Source organism: Crotalus tigris, unplaced genomic scaffold (genome assembly GCF_016545835.1).
Source record: "Crotalus tigris isolate CLP2741 ecotype Arizona unplaced genomic scaffold, ASM1654583v1 scf7180000017628.32516253702:7417878, whole genome shotgun sequence".
In the NCBI taxonomy this organism is placed as follows: domain Eukaryota; kingdom Metazoa; phylum Chordata; class Lepidosauria; order Squamata; family Viperidae; genus Crotalus; species Crotalus tigris.
Genome location: NW_024096523.1, coordinates 4,407,501 through 4,425,169, shown reverse-complemented (window position 1 = coordinate 4,425,169; position 17,669 = coordinate 4,407,501). Strand labels below are relative to the sequence as shown.

General features: G+C 40.2%; 1 protein-coding gene and 1 long non-coding RNA gene across 6 annotated transcripts in view; one reads left to right on the top strand and one right to left on the bottom strand.

Annotated features, from left to right (window-relative positions):
• Nucleotides 1-5,369, bottom strand: part of PHACTR4 (phosphatase and actin regulator 4) — a 90,607-nt gene extending 85,238 nt beyond the window's left edge. For 2 of the 5 annotated variants that reach the window (XM_039334277.1, XM_039334282.1), the window contains exons 1-2: nucleotides 5,219-5,353; nucleotides 3,459-3,585 (exon numbers count right to left, since the gene is read on the bottom strand). In XM_039334277.1, the coding sequence (XP_039190211.1) occupies nucleotides 3,459-3,476 (18 nt within the window). In that variant the 5' untranslated portion in view covers nucleotides 3,477-3,585; nucleotides 5,219-5,353. Of the gene's footprint in view, nucleotides 1-3,458; nucleotides 3,586-5,218 lie in introns of all 5 variants that reach the window. The other 3 variants (XM_039334278.1, XM_039334281.1, XM_039334280.1) reach the window with 3 other exon arrangements.
• Nucleotides 5,370-5,398: 29 nt separating this feature from the next.
• On the top strand, nucleotides 5,399-5,905 carry LOC120304116. The gene is made up of 2 exons (XR_005555628.1): nucleotides 5,399-5,533; nucleotides 5,627-5,905. It is a non-coding gene; the product is annotated as an uncharacterized LOC120304116 (long non-coding RNA).
• Nucleotides 5,906-17,669: the final 11,764 nt, after the last annotated feature.

Sequence of the window (17,669 nt, the reverse complement as noted above, 5' to 3'; positions counted from 1 at the left end):
CTGACTTTGAACCAGTCACCGTTTCATCTCCTGGAGGAAAGTCGAGATATGAATCTGATAAATTAATACTTACTATTACGATGAATTAGGGAGCTTCGGTAGCTAAGAGTTAAGTTGAACCTTGGTCTCACTTGACTTGACCTCTCTCTCCAAAAGAGTCTCATCTAGGTTCATTGCACCCATTTCACATTAAAAAACCAAAAGAGCTCCCAAAAAACCAGGCTAATATGGGCCTCTCACCCAGCCACTGTATCAGCCCTGCATTTCCCATGTTTCTTGGCAGACAATTTTTTAAATAACACAGAAATGGAATATGTAGCTACAGAATGATTGTTCCCACCCACTTGCATCCTAAGAACATGAACAGCCACCCGGAGGCACTGAGAATGAGTCGGGCGGCCCCATACATTTCCATAAATAAATAAACAGACAAACATGAACAAGGCATTCCTAACACAGTCATTCCTAAGAATCTTTTAAGAAACAGGTGAAGAGAATTCCCCGGCTTAGATTCTAGGGAAATAAAATCTCCTTCACTTGGCGCGTGTGTGTGCACGCACACACACACACACACACACACACATATGTTGATGGTAGCAAGAATGTTTTATGCACAAGAAGAATGGAAGGATACTTTGATTCCCACAATGTACGAATGGCTGCAAAAGCTGGAGTTAGCAGAGATGGCTAAAGTGACTGCCTTGATTAAAGAAAAAAATACAATTACTTTTGTTTCTATTTGGAAATCACTTTTTGGACTTTGTGCCTGAGGTGGAAAAAAATGAAATTTTGATTTTTGGTTTTGCTGATTAGATAGGCTTGTTGTTATAGAAATGGATACAGTACGTTATCATACAAAAGAAAAAAGTTGAGGTTTTATGTTACTACCTTATTCTACTGCACCAAAAGTTGGAAGTCTATGTTTGAACCAATCTAAGCAAGAGAAGGCAACCTAGTTTTTCAGAGATTTAAATTTTCACCTCTCATTCATCCTAGCGGCCTAGCCAATATGGCATGTGGTAAGGGGGTTGTATGATACAAAACATCTGGAAAGTACCAAAGACCTAGCCATAAATTAGCATAAACAACCACAGGACTCATTCATTAAGCCACATTTAAAAAAAAAAAAATCCTAGCTTTGCTATTTATGTGAACATAGTCTATCCCTTGTTTAAGGCAACTTCACACATTCTGGTTCACAATCTGGCTCACATCACTAGAAAATGCTCTTGAGACAGAGTGTGCTGTTTTTAGCCACCGCTCAGGAGAAGCTAGACCAACAAACAGAGACATCAATTCAAAGATCATTGTGTCAATAAGGTTTTAGCAAGGTCACGGGCCAAGCTTTGGTTAGAGCTCCTAACTAGATTGAAGTCAACATAAAATTCATACCTTCAGAAAACCTAAACCAAAATAGCCAATTTTTGGAGACCAAAGATGCAGTTGGAATTTTCAAAGAATGAAGTGGATGCATTCACAAAAGGAGATGGCTACTTACAAAATTGTTGTTGCAGCTATCCATTTCCTTTCATCTTACTGCAACCCCTTATTCATTCATGCCATAAAATCCAACTTAACATACAAACATCATATTACTTAGAGAGGCCTCTTGTCATAAATGACATGGGGTCTTTCGGTAGCTTTTCAAAATACAGCAACAAGCTTTGAGGAAGTAAAATACTTTTTTCTGCTTAAGTCCACTGATTTGTGACATCACTACCATTAGCCCCAAACAACAGTACTAAGCAACCAGCCTTATCAGAAGGAACTTTCTAATCAGTGACTATGACTAACAGCCAAAAATAAACATTAGAAAAGCAATTTCTTCACACTGGCTACCACAGTCCCAGAATATATTTATTCTCCCCCCCCCCTTTTTTTTTTCTTTGCATCAGAAAGGTGAATTGCTCTTACAGACTGTTGTCACATTCAACACAGAGCTGCAGCGACCAGAGGTCACAATTTGGCAAAATGAAGTGCCACCAATTTCAACAGGACAGTTACACATATGCTCTTCTTTCACACTAAAATCAACAGGATGTTACAAGAGATAATAGTTACAATTCTATATATACTTAGCTAATGTAAATATTATTCAAGTGCATATATATTTTCAATATACTTATACAACTTTCAGTATTTTAATGTTAACTTTTACAACAAGAAGTTATATTTTTTTTCTAATTTGGGAGGGTCTATATATTCCACAGATTTGCTTACTAAGCATTCATTAAATGCTGCAGACCTAAAAGAAAGTCCTTCCTTTTACAAATGTAAACTTTATTTCTTCTTCTTCTTGTGCCATATCCATTATCGGATGTTGGTGATCCTGTTTTTATCAGCAGCCGCACGAAAAAGTGCTGCTGAATTTTGTCCAAACCAATCCCTTTATTTCTACGTACATTGAATTGCATTGCATTGCCAAATGTTTAATCTTCAAATTTTTCTTGCCTGGCTTTACATTAATTTCACTTATTTAGTTCTCATTCATTTAACAACAGTTCAGTTTCAGATATCCATTGAAACTTTCATGTAATCCATCTTTCTTTCCTGAGCATTAAAAAAATGAATTAGTGTAAGTTTATGCCACAATACTTTAATTAGCTTTGGTTATTCCACAGAACTTGCTTAGCTATCCCACTAGAACTTAACACTTAATTTATCATAGTTCAAACAAATACAAAGACTAGAACTTAACAAGAGTTACTGTATATATATTCTGTTTAGCTCAGTAAATATCCTTTTATCCATTATAGTATTGTACAGATTTTTTTCCCTTATGTTCAATCATTTCTGGTTCTTGGAGATTGCCTAGACACGTCCCTAGTTTTTTTGGCAAGGCTTTTCAAAAGTGGTTTGCCACTGGCTCTTTCATAGCACTGAGAGAAAGTGACTAGCCCAAGATCACCCAGCTGGCTTTGTGCCTTAGGCAGGACTAGAATTCAGTCTCCTGGTTTCAAGCGTGATGCCTTAACCATTACAGCAAACTGGCTTTCCACAGATTTAAATGTACCGTATCTATTATTTATCTAGCTTAAATGGAAAATCTGAGTAATCAAAGGCTACTAATCTGAACATATGGAAAGATACAATCACAAAATATAGTCCTGATAGATTCTGTGTGACAATCCACATTTCTTCTCTACTAGTCCTCTATTGTCTATCTTTCCAAACAGAGCAACTAAAAATACTCAGCATCTTATCAATATGGGAGGATAACAGCTACAAATTAAGATACACAGAGGACACCAAGTTAGAGAAAACTAATCTACAGAAAGCTGAACTTACTCCTACCTAATCACTGCAATTATTTTCATTCTTGATTTTCAGCACACAGCAGCAGGAGGCATAATTCATCTGACCTAGTTAACATGCATGTTCTTCATTTTCTCAAAACCTATTACTGTACTTCTTTTTCCACAAAATGATCAAGGGTAATATGATAAAGATTAGCTCACCTTTGGATCCCCTCCCATATTTTGGCAATGTATGGAAATCACTGAAGGATTTGGGATGGGGAAGATTTAATGGTGGACTATCCTGAAATGAAGTTTTCATTCATCCCAACGGTTCAGGCATTTCCCCCTGCAGCACAAGGAGACAGGAACCACAAGGAATTCTAATCCTGTGCTGCGGCCAACTACCACAACCTTCAGTATTCACAAGCATGAAATAAAGTCACAGAAGAAAACAGGCAGGAATAGAGAAATAAAGCTAACAGGAAAAGAGGGAGATCCTGATAAATAGATAACAGTAATGAAATATGTTCAAAGGCTGTAATGACAAATCTTACAAGAATTTTTAAAAGTAATAACAGATGCTCCTAGAAATTCCACTTTAAAGCATCCAGGTAAGTGATCACATTTTTAGAAATTTTGCCTGGTATAATAGATCATTTATTATAATAGTTTTTAACCAGGATGACATAGCACACAGGCATGCCATGGGCTTATTTCTAGTGTGCCCCAAGATTTTTGTGTTAGACTTAGGCTATTCCTTTCAATACTTTTAAAAATATAATCAGTATATTCAATACAGTGCAGATATTTGAAAACAAATGTGTAACTTCCCCTCAAGCCATATTTTACACATTTAAAAATACCTATATACGTTTTTTAATTTTCTGATGTGGCACCAAATAACTGCTATATTCAGTACTGTGCTGCTTACCCAAAAAGGTGGAGAGCCATTGACTCAGAGGGGAAAAAAAGAGATACAGAAACTTAATCTTTAGGTATACATGCCTAGAAGGCATGAGAGAGGCAATAAGGAGAGGGCTGGATTAGGCCATCAACCTTTGGAGTGTAAAATTTTGGTTCCTCCTGGCAGTCCAGATGTGGTGGGGGAGGGGGAGGAACTCTTTCCTTCGGTTCCCCTTCTGTTAACATGCACTCTTGAGAAAGGAGTGTGCAAATAGCTTGCAGAAACATGATCCTTCCTTATCTATGCAGATTCCTCTTTGCAAACCATCTTGTGGCAGTGAATCCCAAAGGATAACTATGAAGTCAAAAGAGAAAATCCCCTCCAGCAATCTCTTCCCCTCCCCCCCCCACCATACAGATAGGGTACCACTTGTCCCAGTGCCTTTGGACTACACTTCCCACACTCCACTTTCTGGATGCCTTGGACTAATATTACCCTCCTTCCCAACACATTCATATCACTTTCTGGATGCTTTGTGCTATACTTCATCCCCCAGACACATACTACCACTTTCTGAATGCCTTGGAACACATTTCCCAGACACACACACACACACACACACACCGCACTTTCTGGATGCCTCGCACTATAAAACCCCACCATGCACCCAGCCGCAGCCAAGAATCGGTGCCCTCCCGCCCTTCAACTGCGGGCAGGGGCGCTGATAAAATCCTGGGGGCCAAAGTGGGGGATAATATGGAAGGAGAAGAGGGAGAAGCTTCCAAAGAAGGGGATGAAGAAGGGCAGATCAAAGGGCTGGAGAATGTGAAGAAAGAAGGGAGGAGGGGGGAGGGGGAGGAGGAGGGAAGGGCCGGGGGGGGCAGGTCAGAGGGGGAGGGCGTCGCAATGAGAAGCCCGGGGGTCGCTGAAAGGGAAGGAAGGGCAGGGGGACCCTCGCCCAGTCCAGATGGGCTTAAGTGGAGCCCGCATTGAGGGGAGGGGGTCGCCGCAAGACCCCTCCTCTCCTGGGAGGGGCGAGTTTGGAGCCCGTCCGGACCAAACTTGTCCCACGCACCTGAGAAAGGCGGAGAGCAGCCGCTCACCTGGGCTACTCCCGGCGGACGGCTCGGCCTCGCCTCCTGCCGTCCCCAGCGTCTCCCGTCTCCCGCCGCCGCGCAGAGTCCCTCAGAGGCTCAAGGTCCTCGCCGCCGGAAGCTCGGCTCCTGCGAGAGAGAGAGCGAGCGAGCGAGGGAGAGAGAGAGAAAGAGAGTGAGGAATAGGAGGCCGGCGCACGGCATGGCGGGACTTGTAGTCCGGCGGGAAGGGGCTGGGGAGGCCACGCCCTCCCCCGGGGGGGGCGCGGCGGCGCGGACAGGTGAGGTCCGGCGAGGTGAGTGGCTGGCGCAGAAGGGCGCGTGGCTGGCTCGGCTGCGGACCGGTAGCTGGGCAGCGGCTAAAAGGGTTTTTTTTTATTTTATTTTAGCTGCGTTTATTTCGAAAGCAGAACGGAGAAGGGGAGAAAAATGAAACGGCCACCAAAGAGAACAGATAAAGCCGTGCAATCCGAGCCACCCTCAGATGCAGGTTATGGCGAATTAATGAAGCTATACAGATGCTGTATAAAGAGGACCGATAATCTACTGAGCCATGGAAAAGTGACATGTGGTTTGCGGGAATATACGTTTTGATTTATTATTATGACAGTATGATTATTTTCCTTAGGATAAAGTTGTTGCTGCAATAAAGATATTACTGTTCTTTATAAAGTGCCCACTTGATTCTTGGCTGTTTGCTGCTGAGAAGGAAGGAGAACGTGGCTATGGAGATGCTCAGTCATCCAGATCATGGTTGTTCCAAAGGTGCTTTTGTTTTTTTCAACAGGCAACTGGAATTTCTTTGTTTTTCCTTGAAGACGTTTCATTTCTCGTTCAAGAAGTTTTGAACTGAAGAAGCTTCTTGGATGAGAAGTGAAAGGTCTTCAAGGAAAAACAAAGAAAATCCAGTTGCCTCTTGGAAAAAAAAGCACCTTTGGAAGGAAAACATGGTTCCTGCCCCTCCCGCTAAGACACTTGATATTTTTTACTGTTACTAAAGTCAGGATAGTTATTATCTCCTACCTCAGGCGAGTTTTACATTAATACCCATAATCCCCAGCAGCAAATTGCTTAATAAAGAGAATGGACAAGCCTGACCCCACACACACACACACACACACCCCCATGCATTGCGCTTCACCAGCAACTGATAGCTGAGGAAATTCAGCCTCTTCTTAACAACCACAAGTCTTTTACCAGTTCTAAATAGCTCAGGGATTAATTAGTACATTAGTTATAAAAGAAAATGTAGGAAATATTACTTTAATCTAACACACTCTGAGTGAAGACATTTTTACTTAGTTACAGTACAGAGCAAAGACTTTAAGCAGCAAGTCAATTTTTCCTTCGTTTTGTTTTATATTCCCTCCTGGGTGGATAGGCTATTAGCCTATAAAAATGCCATCCTTCATAGAGAGATTGAGGAATAAGCATGCTATTAGTTACAACTGTAGATATATTTGCCTAGGAGATATTTGTAGAGCAGAAAGGGGAATGGGGAAAACATATATGCTATTTAGCTTAAGGTTTTTAAATTATTTATAATTAAATAAGAAAAAGAGAAAGGTTGGCTGTAACAAACCATACACATGTATTCATATGTAGACACAAATACATGAATAAAATAGTAAAAAAGGAATATATTGCATCTTATATTTATGGTATAAAATATTACAGTAAAGCAATCCGTTTTTAAACAAGTTAAACTTTGACCACCCAAAATCATATTAAATAGTCCTTCCATTTATGTCAGTAAAGAGCCAGTTCAAAGGCTGAGGGTAAATACATGTTTTCAATCCAGGATATGAAATCTGAAATAGTAGATTTTTGACAAAGCAATTCCATTTAGCCACATTCTGTCCTTGAAAAATCCAAAGTATTTTATTCTCTCCAGGTTTTTGGTATATAACTCAGCCTCTAACTAATATTTTAAACTGTGTTTCTCTTCCCCAAATCCTTTCAACAATGACATGAACCAAAATGGAATAACCATAGAACGAGCCCAAATCATATATGTCTCTGCAAATATTTATTTATTTATTATCAAACTTCTTAACCTCCCATCTTCTTCATAATTAATTGAAATAACTTCAAAGGATTTTTTTGAATAATGAATCTCATCGCAAGATCACAAGAAACATATTAATATTTTTTGAACCACAAGATCATTGAGTTTGTAACTCAGGCTGCAGCCTTCAATTATATGTGAGAGTTGTCTAAGAACTAACTGAAGTTAACATAGCTTTCACCCACATAGTCAAAAGAATTATACCTTTATTAAAGGGAGTAGGGATTTACTTTCAGGTAAGCATGTACATACGCAAGTTTTCCCCAAATTAATGCTGTCCAGATGTTAGGAGTTAAATAACATATTTCCAGCATTTCTAGCTCACTGAAATGTGAGACAAGAAGCTTTTCTCCAGTATGAAACCATTCCTTCTTCAGTTTAGAAATCTCCGTCACTCTTTGTCCTAAACCTAAACCATAAATCAATGGTTCTCAACCTGTGGGTCGGGACCCCATTTGGGGTCAAACGACCATTTCACGGGGGTCGCCAAACAAGGCTGTCCGCCATTTTTTCCCCCTTTTCTTTGGCCACGCCCCTGGCACCTGGTGATGTATAAGTGGTTGGGGGTCACCACAACATGGGGAACTGTATTATGGGGTCGTGGCATTAGAAAGGTTGAGAACCACTGCCATAGATGATCATGCCTGTTGGTGACTGTGTTATGTTAACCAGATCCCAGAGTTTGTCCAACGTATTGTGGTTTAAATTGCTACACCAAGTGTTTTATTAGGTATGAATAGAGTACTTCAGAGGTCCCCAACTCCAGGTCCATGGACTGGTACTGGGCCACGGCATGCCAGCAACCGGTCCGCACAAACAAGCAAAGCCCCATCCACAGGATGCAGGCAACACACAAAACCACACACTCTTTGGTCCATGGAAAAACCTCTCTCCACGGAACCAGTCTCTGTTGCCCAAAATGTTGGGGACCTCTGGAGTATTTAATAGAGTATGAATTCTTAGGTTATTATCGGAGATCTTTCTTTCAGTGCACAGTTGTCTTATAAAGGATTGCATTTTCTTGAAGATAAAATAGGGAATACATACCAGGAAGCAGTAAAGTTGGAGCCAACAGTACTCTTTCATTCACAGGCTAATACTTTCATCTTTCCCTTTTCCCCTACCAATTCAATTTCCTCTACTTTTCCAGGCTTGCAAGCTGTTGGGGAAAGGAAGAAGGAACTCAGGAGTATCTTCAGGGTGCATTCAAAAAGGTTAAGATTGCGATCAAAGCTCTGCCTGGTTTTTATGTGTGAGTTTTTTTGGGGAGGGAGGGGTACCATCTTGACTTTTTTGAACACATCCTGTGGACATTGTGTCTGAACTAACTACTTACAGACTAATTTGGAAATCAAGTGGAAAGCTACTTAAGGACCACAAGTTTCCCTTCCCCAAAGCTTTACAGTTAGTCCTTGACTTATGACCACAATTGGGAGTGGAAAATTTGTTAAGCAGTGTTATGGTCATTAAGTGAGGCATCACATAGCGGCATCCAATTTTACCACATTTTTGCCATAATCATTAAGCAAGACATCATGTGACCATGATTTGCGACCTCCTGCTGGCTTCCCCATTGTCTTTGCTTGTCAGAAGCCAGCTGGGAAGCTTGCAGACTAGTGGTAATATGGCTCTGGGATGCTGCATCCATGATAAATACTTGCTAGTTGCCAAGCCCCCGAAATCACAACCAGACAACCACAAGGATGCTGCAATGGTCATAAGTGTGAGGACTAGTCATAAGTCGGTGTCATTTTTTTTCAGTACCATTGTAACTTTGAACGATCACTAAACAAATGGACATAAATTGAGGACTACCTGTAATTGTCTCATTTAATAATACAACATTATTAATAGCAGAATTTGAATTTTGGATTATGAACTTGTCCTACATTTTTCATTTTGTCCCCAAACAGAGGCTAAACTGTTTCACAGGTTACTGGATCCCATTTATTTCTAGAAATAATTTGAAGGAATTAAATGAAGCCAAAAGAGAAAATCCTGGCATAGTCGTTCCTCTTTCTGTCTCTGGGGATAAAAGTCTTGGCTCACTTGACACACATTATTTTTTAAGACCGACCAAATTGCCGTTTCATTTTTTTTTCCCCCTAGCCTTAGAACAAACAAAAATAAATGATGGGAACAGAGAAAATTCAGGACCTTTCACTCCAGGACAAAGTAAATAAGTAACCTGCTGCTCTTAGCAAAATCCATTTGACCTTGCCCCTGTGGAAGAGAATACTGTTGTGCAGCAACAGACAACTGACAAAGCAGCAAGATGACTTTTGCAAGCCATGCCTGAGGGGGAAATAACAGCCCCCAAGGAAAAACAAAGAAACGAATGCAGTGGGCATTGTGCTCTCTTCAGTCCTTCAGTTTTCAGAGGAGAATAACATTGAGAAAGAGCTTAGAAACTTTTTTTGAAAAGAGTCTGCACCTTTTGTGAAAAAAAGAACATCTGCGGGAGGGGGAGGGTCAGAAGCATCAAGATGGCAGCTGTGAGCACGCAATACAGGTACTCCTCGACTTATGACCACAATGGAGCCCAAAATGTCTGTTGCTGAGACATTTGTTAAGTCAATTTTGGCCCATTTTATGACCTTTCTTGCCACAGTTGTTAAATGAGGCACTGCAATTGTTAAGTTAGTAACACAGTTGTTAAGCAACTTTGCTTATCAGGAGGTTGAACAAGATGTTCACGTGACCCTGGGACACTGAAACTGTCATAAATATGAGTCAGTTGCCAAGTATCTGGATTTTGATCGTGTGACCAGGGGGATACTGTAATGGTTGTAAGTATGAAAAATGCTCGTAAGTCACTTTTTCCAATGCTGTTGTGACTTCAAACAGACACTAAATGAATTGATGTAAGTTGAGGACTACCTGTAGAAACATGAGCTCTTTTATGTGTCATTTACGATGGGAGCCACCATCTTAAATGATACCTGTGTGTCATCTTTGATTGAGAGCTGTCCAGAGTTGGTTGAAAGATGGGTCGCTACATAAATATTTTAAATATAGTAAATGAAAATGTCCCCAGAGGTTTCAGTCGTGAAATTGTGGCTACCATCTTGGCTTTTTCGATCTCTCTCTCCCTAAATGTCATTGGTGAAAGCCAAGCATTCAAGTGTTCAAACCAAAGGTTTCAATGAGGATATTTTTCAAGGGCACAGCCTCTATTTTTCCCCTCCCCTCACTGCCATTTCTTTTTCCTCCATTAACAGCTCACATTTCACACTTACAGGACATACAGATGAAATAGTCTTCATAAGTTGTTCTGGAATCACACCCATCGTCTTTTCCTCTGAGACGTTTTATATTTTTGCAAATTTCGGAACTGCACTGGAACTATACTTGGACATCATGCCATTTCAAAGAACAGATTTCCTATCAGTGCATCAAAATAATAACAATAATAATATTAAGAGCAACAACAGCAATAATAACAGTAACAATAACAGTAACAATAATAATAAGAGTTGGAAGGGACCTTGGAGGTCATCTAGTCCAACCTACTGCTCAAGCAGGAGACCCTATACCTTTTTAATGCCGCGACCCCCAACCAGTCGTAAGTCGAGGACTAAACCGGTCGTAAGTTGAGGACTACCCAACCGGTCGTAAGTCGAGGACTTTCCCTGCCCAGGAGCGCCGCTCATGCGTGGTGCCGCCCCCTGCGCCGGCCGAGGCGTAGCTGGCAAGCGGCAGAGACGGAGCAGGCCGACCACCGGTTGGGCCACCAGCTGGCCCAGCCCAAGGGAGGTAAGGCACCTGCCGGAAAAGGGGGAAAAAATGGCGGACAGCCTTGCTTGGCGACCCCCGTGAAATGGTCGATCAACCCCAAATGGGGTCGCGACCCATAGGTTGAGAATCGTTGCCCTATATCATTTCAGACAAATGGCTGTCCAGTCTCTTCTTAAAAACTTCCAGTGTTGAAGCATTCACAACTTCTGGAGGCAGGTTGTTCCACTGGTTAATTGTTCTGTCAAGAAATTTCTCCTTAGTTCTTAGTTTATGTTGCACTTTAAACTGGATTTCATGGGAGGGAGGTTTCTCTAGAAATCTTTTTCAAGGAGAAAATAATTCTGGTGAAATTGTCATGGAGTGTTGGAGTTATTGGATTATCTATATGATTTTACACACGTTTAGCCAGGAGGGGTATGTGAATGCCCTGTTTGTGATACAAAGCTTTCTCTGACAATCTGCTTTGCATGTTTTTTTAAAAAAATATTTTCATTATAAATTTTACAAACAACAAGAACTAACAGAAACCAAATTAGAACAGAAAAAATGAAAAGGAAATAACAGATAAAACTAAAAGTGCAATGAGAAAAGAAAATAGAAGTAGAGAAAAAAGATAAAAAGATGTAAAGATATAAAGGAGTAGTTTCCAAATTTCTTCAGAAATTATATGTACAATCATATTTTAATCTCTCTCTCTATAAAGCTAAATCATGACTCCATTCTTTCTATAATCTATCCCATCTAATCACCAGAATCATTATTTTTTCATTTTTTTACGCAAAAAATCCTAAGAAGTTTCCAATCACCAATAAATGTAAATATTATCTTTTCTCTAATAAAAGAAGTCAGATGGTCCATCTCAATTCCTCCATGGTGGGCAGTGCTGAATCTTTCCATTTTGTGCATATGATACAATAATCTCACCACACTATTGTAATCATGTGTTGAAATAATCTTCCATGGCTTTTTTCTGCTTATCCATCAATCCTAAAAAAAAAAAAATCTGGCTTCAATTGAACATTAATCTTTAAAATCCTAGTAGCAATGTATATATTTGAATCCATTTTTTTTTAGGTTGTTTTTTAATATATTCACACAGCATTATAAAATGTTCCTTCATGTTGTTCGCATTTCCTAGCTTTGTTGTTTCTGTTAAATCCCAAGGGAAGATTTCAGGCAAAAACTCCCTTATGGAACTTTTTCAGACTGGCAGAGTAACCCCACCAGCAATGGCACCGTAGTATCTTCTAACAATAAAAGAAGCCGCCAAACCTTCTCAAGGACTTGAGAAGATACAAAACTGGAAGCCTCTTTTGCAAAGAAAAAAATATGAGAAATTTCTAAGGCAGATTTTTGCACCATGTTCAGTCCTAATTGAATCAAACAGTCCTAGATCAATAAACCAGGATTTATAAGCAACAGTACCTGAATGCCCATAGTCAAATGATGGCTTAATTATTTTAAAATATTTCAGTACGTTGAAGAATGGTGAGAACTTAACTGGAAAAATAGGATTGTGGAGGGAATGAAGGACAGGAATAATAATAATAATAGTAAAGTTGGAAGGGACCTTGGAGGTCATCTAGTCCAGTGGTTCTTAACCTGGGCGATATTGCCCCCCAGGGGGCAATTTCATTTTTCAGAGGGGCGATGGAATGAAAAGGGGCGACACGGGGGCGAAGGAACAAAAAGGGGGCGATATGGGGGCAATGGAGCGAGATGTTTTGGGGACACTTTTGAGACTTTTTCGTACAGTAAATCGTACAGTATATCTGTCATACAAAAACATCAGATCGCTCACTATTAGTGGATTGAATTGTTTTTTCAAATGTTCCTCTAGCTCAGTGGTTCTCAACCTGTGGGTTGGGACCCCATTTGGGGTTGAACGACCATTTCACGGGGGTCGCCAAACAAGGCTGTCCGCCATTTTCTCCCCTTTTCTTTGGCCACGCCCCTGGCACCCGGTGATGTATAGGTGGTTGGGGGTCACCACAACATGGGGAACTGTATTATGGAGTCGCGGCATTAGAAAGGTTGAGAACCACTGCTCTAGCTAGCTTCAGTACAGAACACCGTACATATGTGAATACGCATCGCTTATCTTCATGCGCATTGCGGTTTGTTCTTATGCCCTTTTTATATTTCTTTTTGCGTCTTAAATTTCACTTGTAATTCAATCATTAAATGTTACTGTTTTTCTTTTCAGGCATTTCACTTTCTTGCAATTGAATTTTGTTTTCAGTGGTCATTACATTTAAGTGTCTTGAATAAATAAGATAATAATGCAATACATGTATCACGAAGTTTGGGAATAAAGTGACGGGTGGCACCAAAATTTTTCACACAGTTGAGATATGGGAAAAAGACTGGAAATAAATTATTTGCACCGATATGTCCAGATGACAATTTTAAAGAAAACAAAAAAAGTGTTTGCATAAATTGAAGAATTATTTCTTATGTTGTGATTGAGAGGGGGGTGATGACAACTTCCTCATTGGCTCAAGGGGGCGATTCGTTCAAAAAGGTTAAGAACCACTGATCTAGTCCAACCCCCTGCTCAGGCAGGAAACCCTATACCATTTTGGACAAATGGCTGTCCAGTCTCTTCTTAAAAACTTCCAGTGTTGGAGCATTTACTGCTTCTGGAGGCAGGTTGTTTCACTGATTAATTGTTCTAACTGTCAGGAAGTTTCTCCTTAGTTCTAGGTTGCTTCTCTCCTTGCTTAGTTTCCACCCATTGCTTCCACCCGTTGCAAAAGGTGATCACATGACTCTGGGACACTGCAACCGTCATAACTATGAGTCAATTGCCAAGTGTCTAAATTTTAATCAGTGAGGAGTTTCCCAGCCCTGGACTTTATATCTTCAGATAAAATTCAACCAATTCTGGTTACAATTGTACAATTCCCCAAAAGAGCAGCTTGGCAATATTTCCTGGAAACAGTTGTGCTATTCAACACCAGTTGCAATCTTTTAGGCTGCGTCCATCCATAGCACTAAGGTACATTGTGATTTGCTTGGCTCTGGCTAACTGCAATGTGTAGATCCCTCCTTTTTTTAATTGTTTCTGTTCAAGATGGCACCTCCAATATGAACAGCTATTTGAAGGAGGGTGGAAGAGAGACTTTCATTTCAGAAGTCAGAGGTTCTTTTTATGAGGGGTTCTTAGGTCTGTTCCACCAGGATGCCCATCTTCCTTTTCTGCAATTGGATGTTGTTTTATTCCTTTGGTTTCCAATTTGTGACGCCAACAAGATTCAGGGAGAAATTGGGTGGTTTTAGAAATGTGGATTGCAAATAAAATCAACTCAGGCATTGTACAAGTAGTCCTCGACTTATCCCCACAATTTAGCCCAAGACTTACGTTATTAAGTGAGACAGTGGTTAAGTGAATTTTGCCCCATTTTACCATCCATCTTGCCTCACCTGTTAAGTGAATCACTGCAGTTGTCAAGTTAGTAACACAGTTGTTAAATGAATCTGCCTTCCCCACTGACTTTGCTTGTCAGCAGGTCGCAAAAGGTGGATCACATGACCCTGGGACACTGCAACCGTCATAACTATGAGTCAATTGCCAAGCGTCTGAGTTTTAATCAGTGATGATGGGGATGTTGCAGTGGTCATAAGTGTGAAAAGGGTCAAAAGTCACTTTTTTCAGTGCCATTGTAACTTTAAATGGTCAACATGTAAAAAACAAGAAAAAAGTTAAGGAAATGATTGGTCCACTAGTGGGAGAAAGTGGCAAGAAGGTGACAAGCAACAGGGAGAAAGCAGAACTACTCAACTCGTTTTTTGCATCCATATTTACACAAAGGGAAAAAATAGTCCAACCTATCAAAAACAGTACTGTAAAAAACAGATTAGAAACACAAGTTACGATAGGCAAAAAAATGGTAAGTGAGCACCTGTCCACCCTAGATGAGTTCAAATCACCAGGACCAGATGGACTACACCCCAAGGGTCTGAAGGAACTGGCAGATGTGATCTCAGAACCACTGAACTATATCTTTCAAAGATCCTGGAGCACTGGGGAACTACCAGAGGACTAAACCAACTGTTGTAACTCGGGGACTACCTGTAGTTTGCAAACAATAGCTGATGTTGTAGTATGCTGTATCAACCTTCTCTCTCTTTCAGCCTATCTTAACTTTCACCACGTGCAGTTAGCTGCAGGGTGATGGCGAGAGAAATAAACACCATTGGAGATTTCAGAGCATTAAATGCACATGCCCTTGATTATCATATTCATAATTAGCACCTTGTTCCTCTAAGAAATGCTGTAATGAGTACTGAAAACATCCAGAAGGTGGCTGTCTTGAACTAAGAAAGCTTAATATGTTCTGGTGTCACAGAATCAATATACAAGAAGTATACAGTAATTTTAATTCAGGGCTATTTAAGATACTAATAGATCCCCCTGTTTTCAGACAATTGAAAATGTGTTTGTTTAACCACACTGTTAAAGAAATAGTGCCACACAGGTAGTCCTTGACTTACAACAGTTCATTTAGGGACCGTTCAAGGTTACAACGGCACTTATGACCATTTTTCACATTTATGACTATTGCAACATCCTCATGGTCAGGTGATCAAAATTCAAATGCTCAGCAACTGACTCATAGTTATGACCGTTGCAGGGTCCTGGGGTCATATGATCCCCTTTTGCGACCTTCTGACAAACAGAGTCAGTGGGGAAGCCAGATTCACTTAACAACCCTGTTACTAATTTAACAATTGCAGTGATTCACTTAAAAAGTGTGGCAAGAAAGGTCGTACAGTGGGGCAAAACTCACTTAACAAATGTCCAACTTAATAACAGAAATTTGGGGCTCAATTGTGGCCGTAAGTTGAGGACTACCTGTAGTTGCCTTCAGATTCCCTTCCACCCTTCGGTCTTCATCCAAACAACACAACAGGGAAGGAAGACCTATGTCCTCTCACAGATATTGCTGAGTTCAGTTTCCAGCAATCTTCACCTTTGGGCAGCTTGACAGAAGCTGCTGGGATCAACATCTGGAAGATCGCAGATTCTGCATGCTTGCAGAATGACAAGAAGAATGTCCTCTTGTGAACTCTGACGACCTGCCATGGCTTTTTACTCTTTCACAGGAAGCCCATCTTGGCAGGTGATGGCATCTGGCTGAACCTGTATGGACTCAGAAGCTAAGTATCATGGAGTCTGGTTAATATTCAGAGACAACCTGGGCTGCGGGGTAGAATGTGAAGTAGAAAAAAAGCCAACAGAGTGCTAGACTGCATTAATAGAGGGATAGAATCAAGATCACGCAAAGTGTTAATACCATTCTACAATGCCTTATTAAGATCACACTTGGAATACTGCATCCAGTTTTGGTCGCTACAATATACAAAAGATGTTGATACTCTAGAAAGAGTGCAGAGAAGAGCAACAAAGATGTTTAGGAGACTGGAGGATAAAAACATGAAGAACAGTTGCAAGAATTGGGTATGTCTAGTTTAATGAAAATAAGGACTAGGGTGATATGATAGCAGTGTTTCAATATTTGAGAGGTGCCATAAAGAGGGAGTTGACCTTTTCCTCAAAGCATCTGAAGGCAGGACAAGAAACAATGGATGCAGAATAATAAAGGAGAGTACCAACTTAGAAATAAAGAGAAATTTCCTGACAGTTAGAACAATGTAATCAGTGGAACTGATTGCCTTCAGAAGTTGTGGGTGCTCCATCACTGGAGGTTTTTAAGAAGTTTGGACAGCCATTTGTCTGAAATGGTATAAGGTTTTCTCTTGAGCAGGTGGTTAGATTATGTCCCTCCAAGGTCCCTTCCAATTCTGTTATTCTGTTATATGCAGAACAAACTGTGGATAGCCATTTCTGAATCACGATGAAGGAAACTTCATAACCCAAGCAAGAAATCACCAAGAATCAAGTTGAATTAGAAGAAAGCTAACTTTTAAAAGGGAGCTTCACACAGGCCATGCTTTGTAGAAGCACCATTCCTGTTTCCATATTGTTAATAAACCTCTTATATTGACCAGGGAGACATCATTTGCATGCATGATATAATAAAGATAGGAATACAATTTAAACTGAGCTATGACATCACATAAGGCCATGATGTATTAAATGTATTAACATGTATTAAATTTAATAAACCAAATACCTGAGGTCTCCTAACATATTAAGCCAAAATTAAACCAGTTTGCTTTAGCACACACCTAATCAGTATCTTAATTAAATGAAATGGTTAAGAAAATGTTGAAATACTCCCAATGCCAACCTTCATGGAAATACTGAAGAAATACACGGAAGAACTATTCCTCTAGGCTGCAATGGGACTACAATTTCCAGAATTCCCAACCAATGTAGTTATTGCTAATGAAATAGCTGGAAGGCTTGGGAATCAAGAGTGGGGGTGTCCACTCTACCATCTTTCCTGGTTCTTACTATCTCCAGTTTCAAATTGCTAGAACCTTTTGAACTGTCAAGATTCTACTCCAATTTGGCAACTTTTATATGGTTTTAAGCAGGTAGCCAAATGTATTTATTTGAAGAGAACATTAGTGTTAGTATTAGTAAATAAAACAGAAGAAATAGGACACATGGAAAGCAAAGAAGAGCTATTGCTTAAATCCTAAGCCTTTTGGTA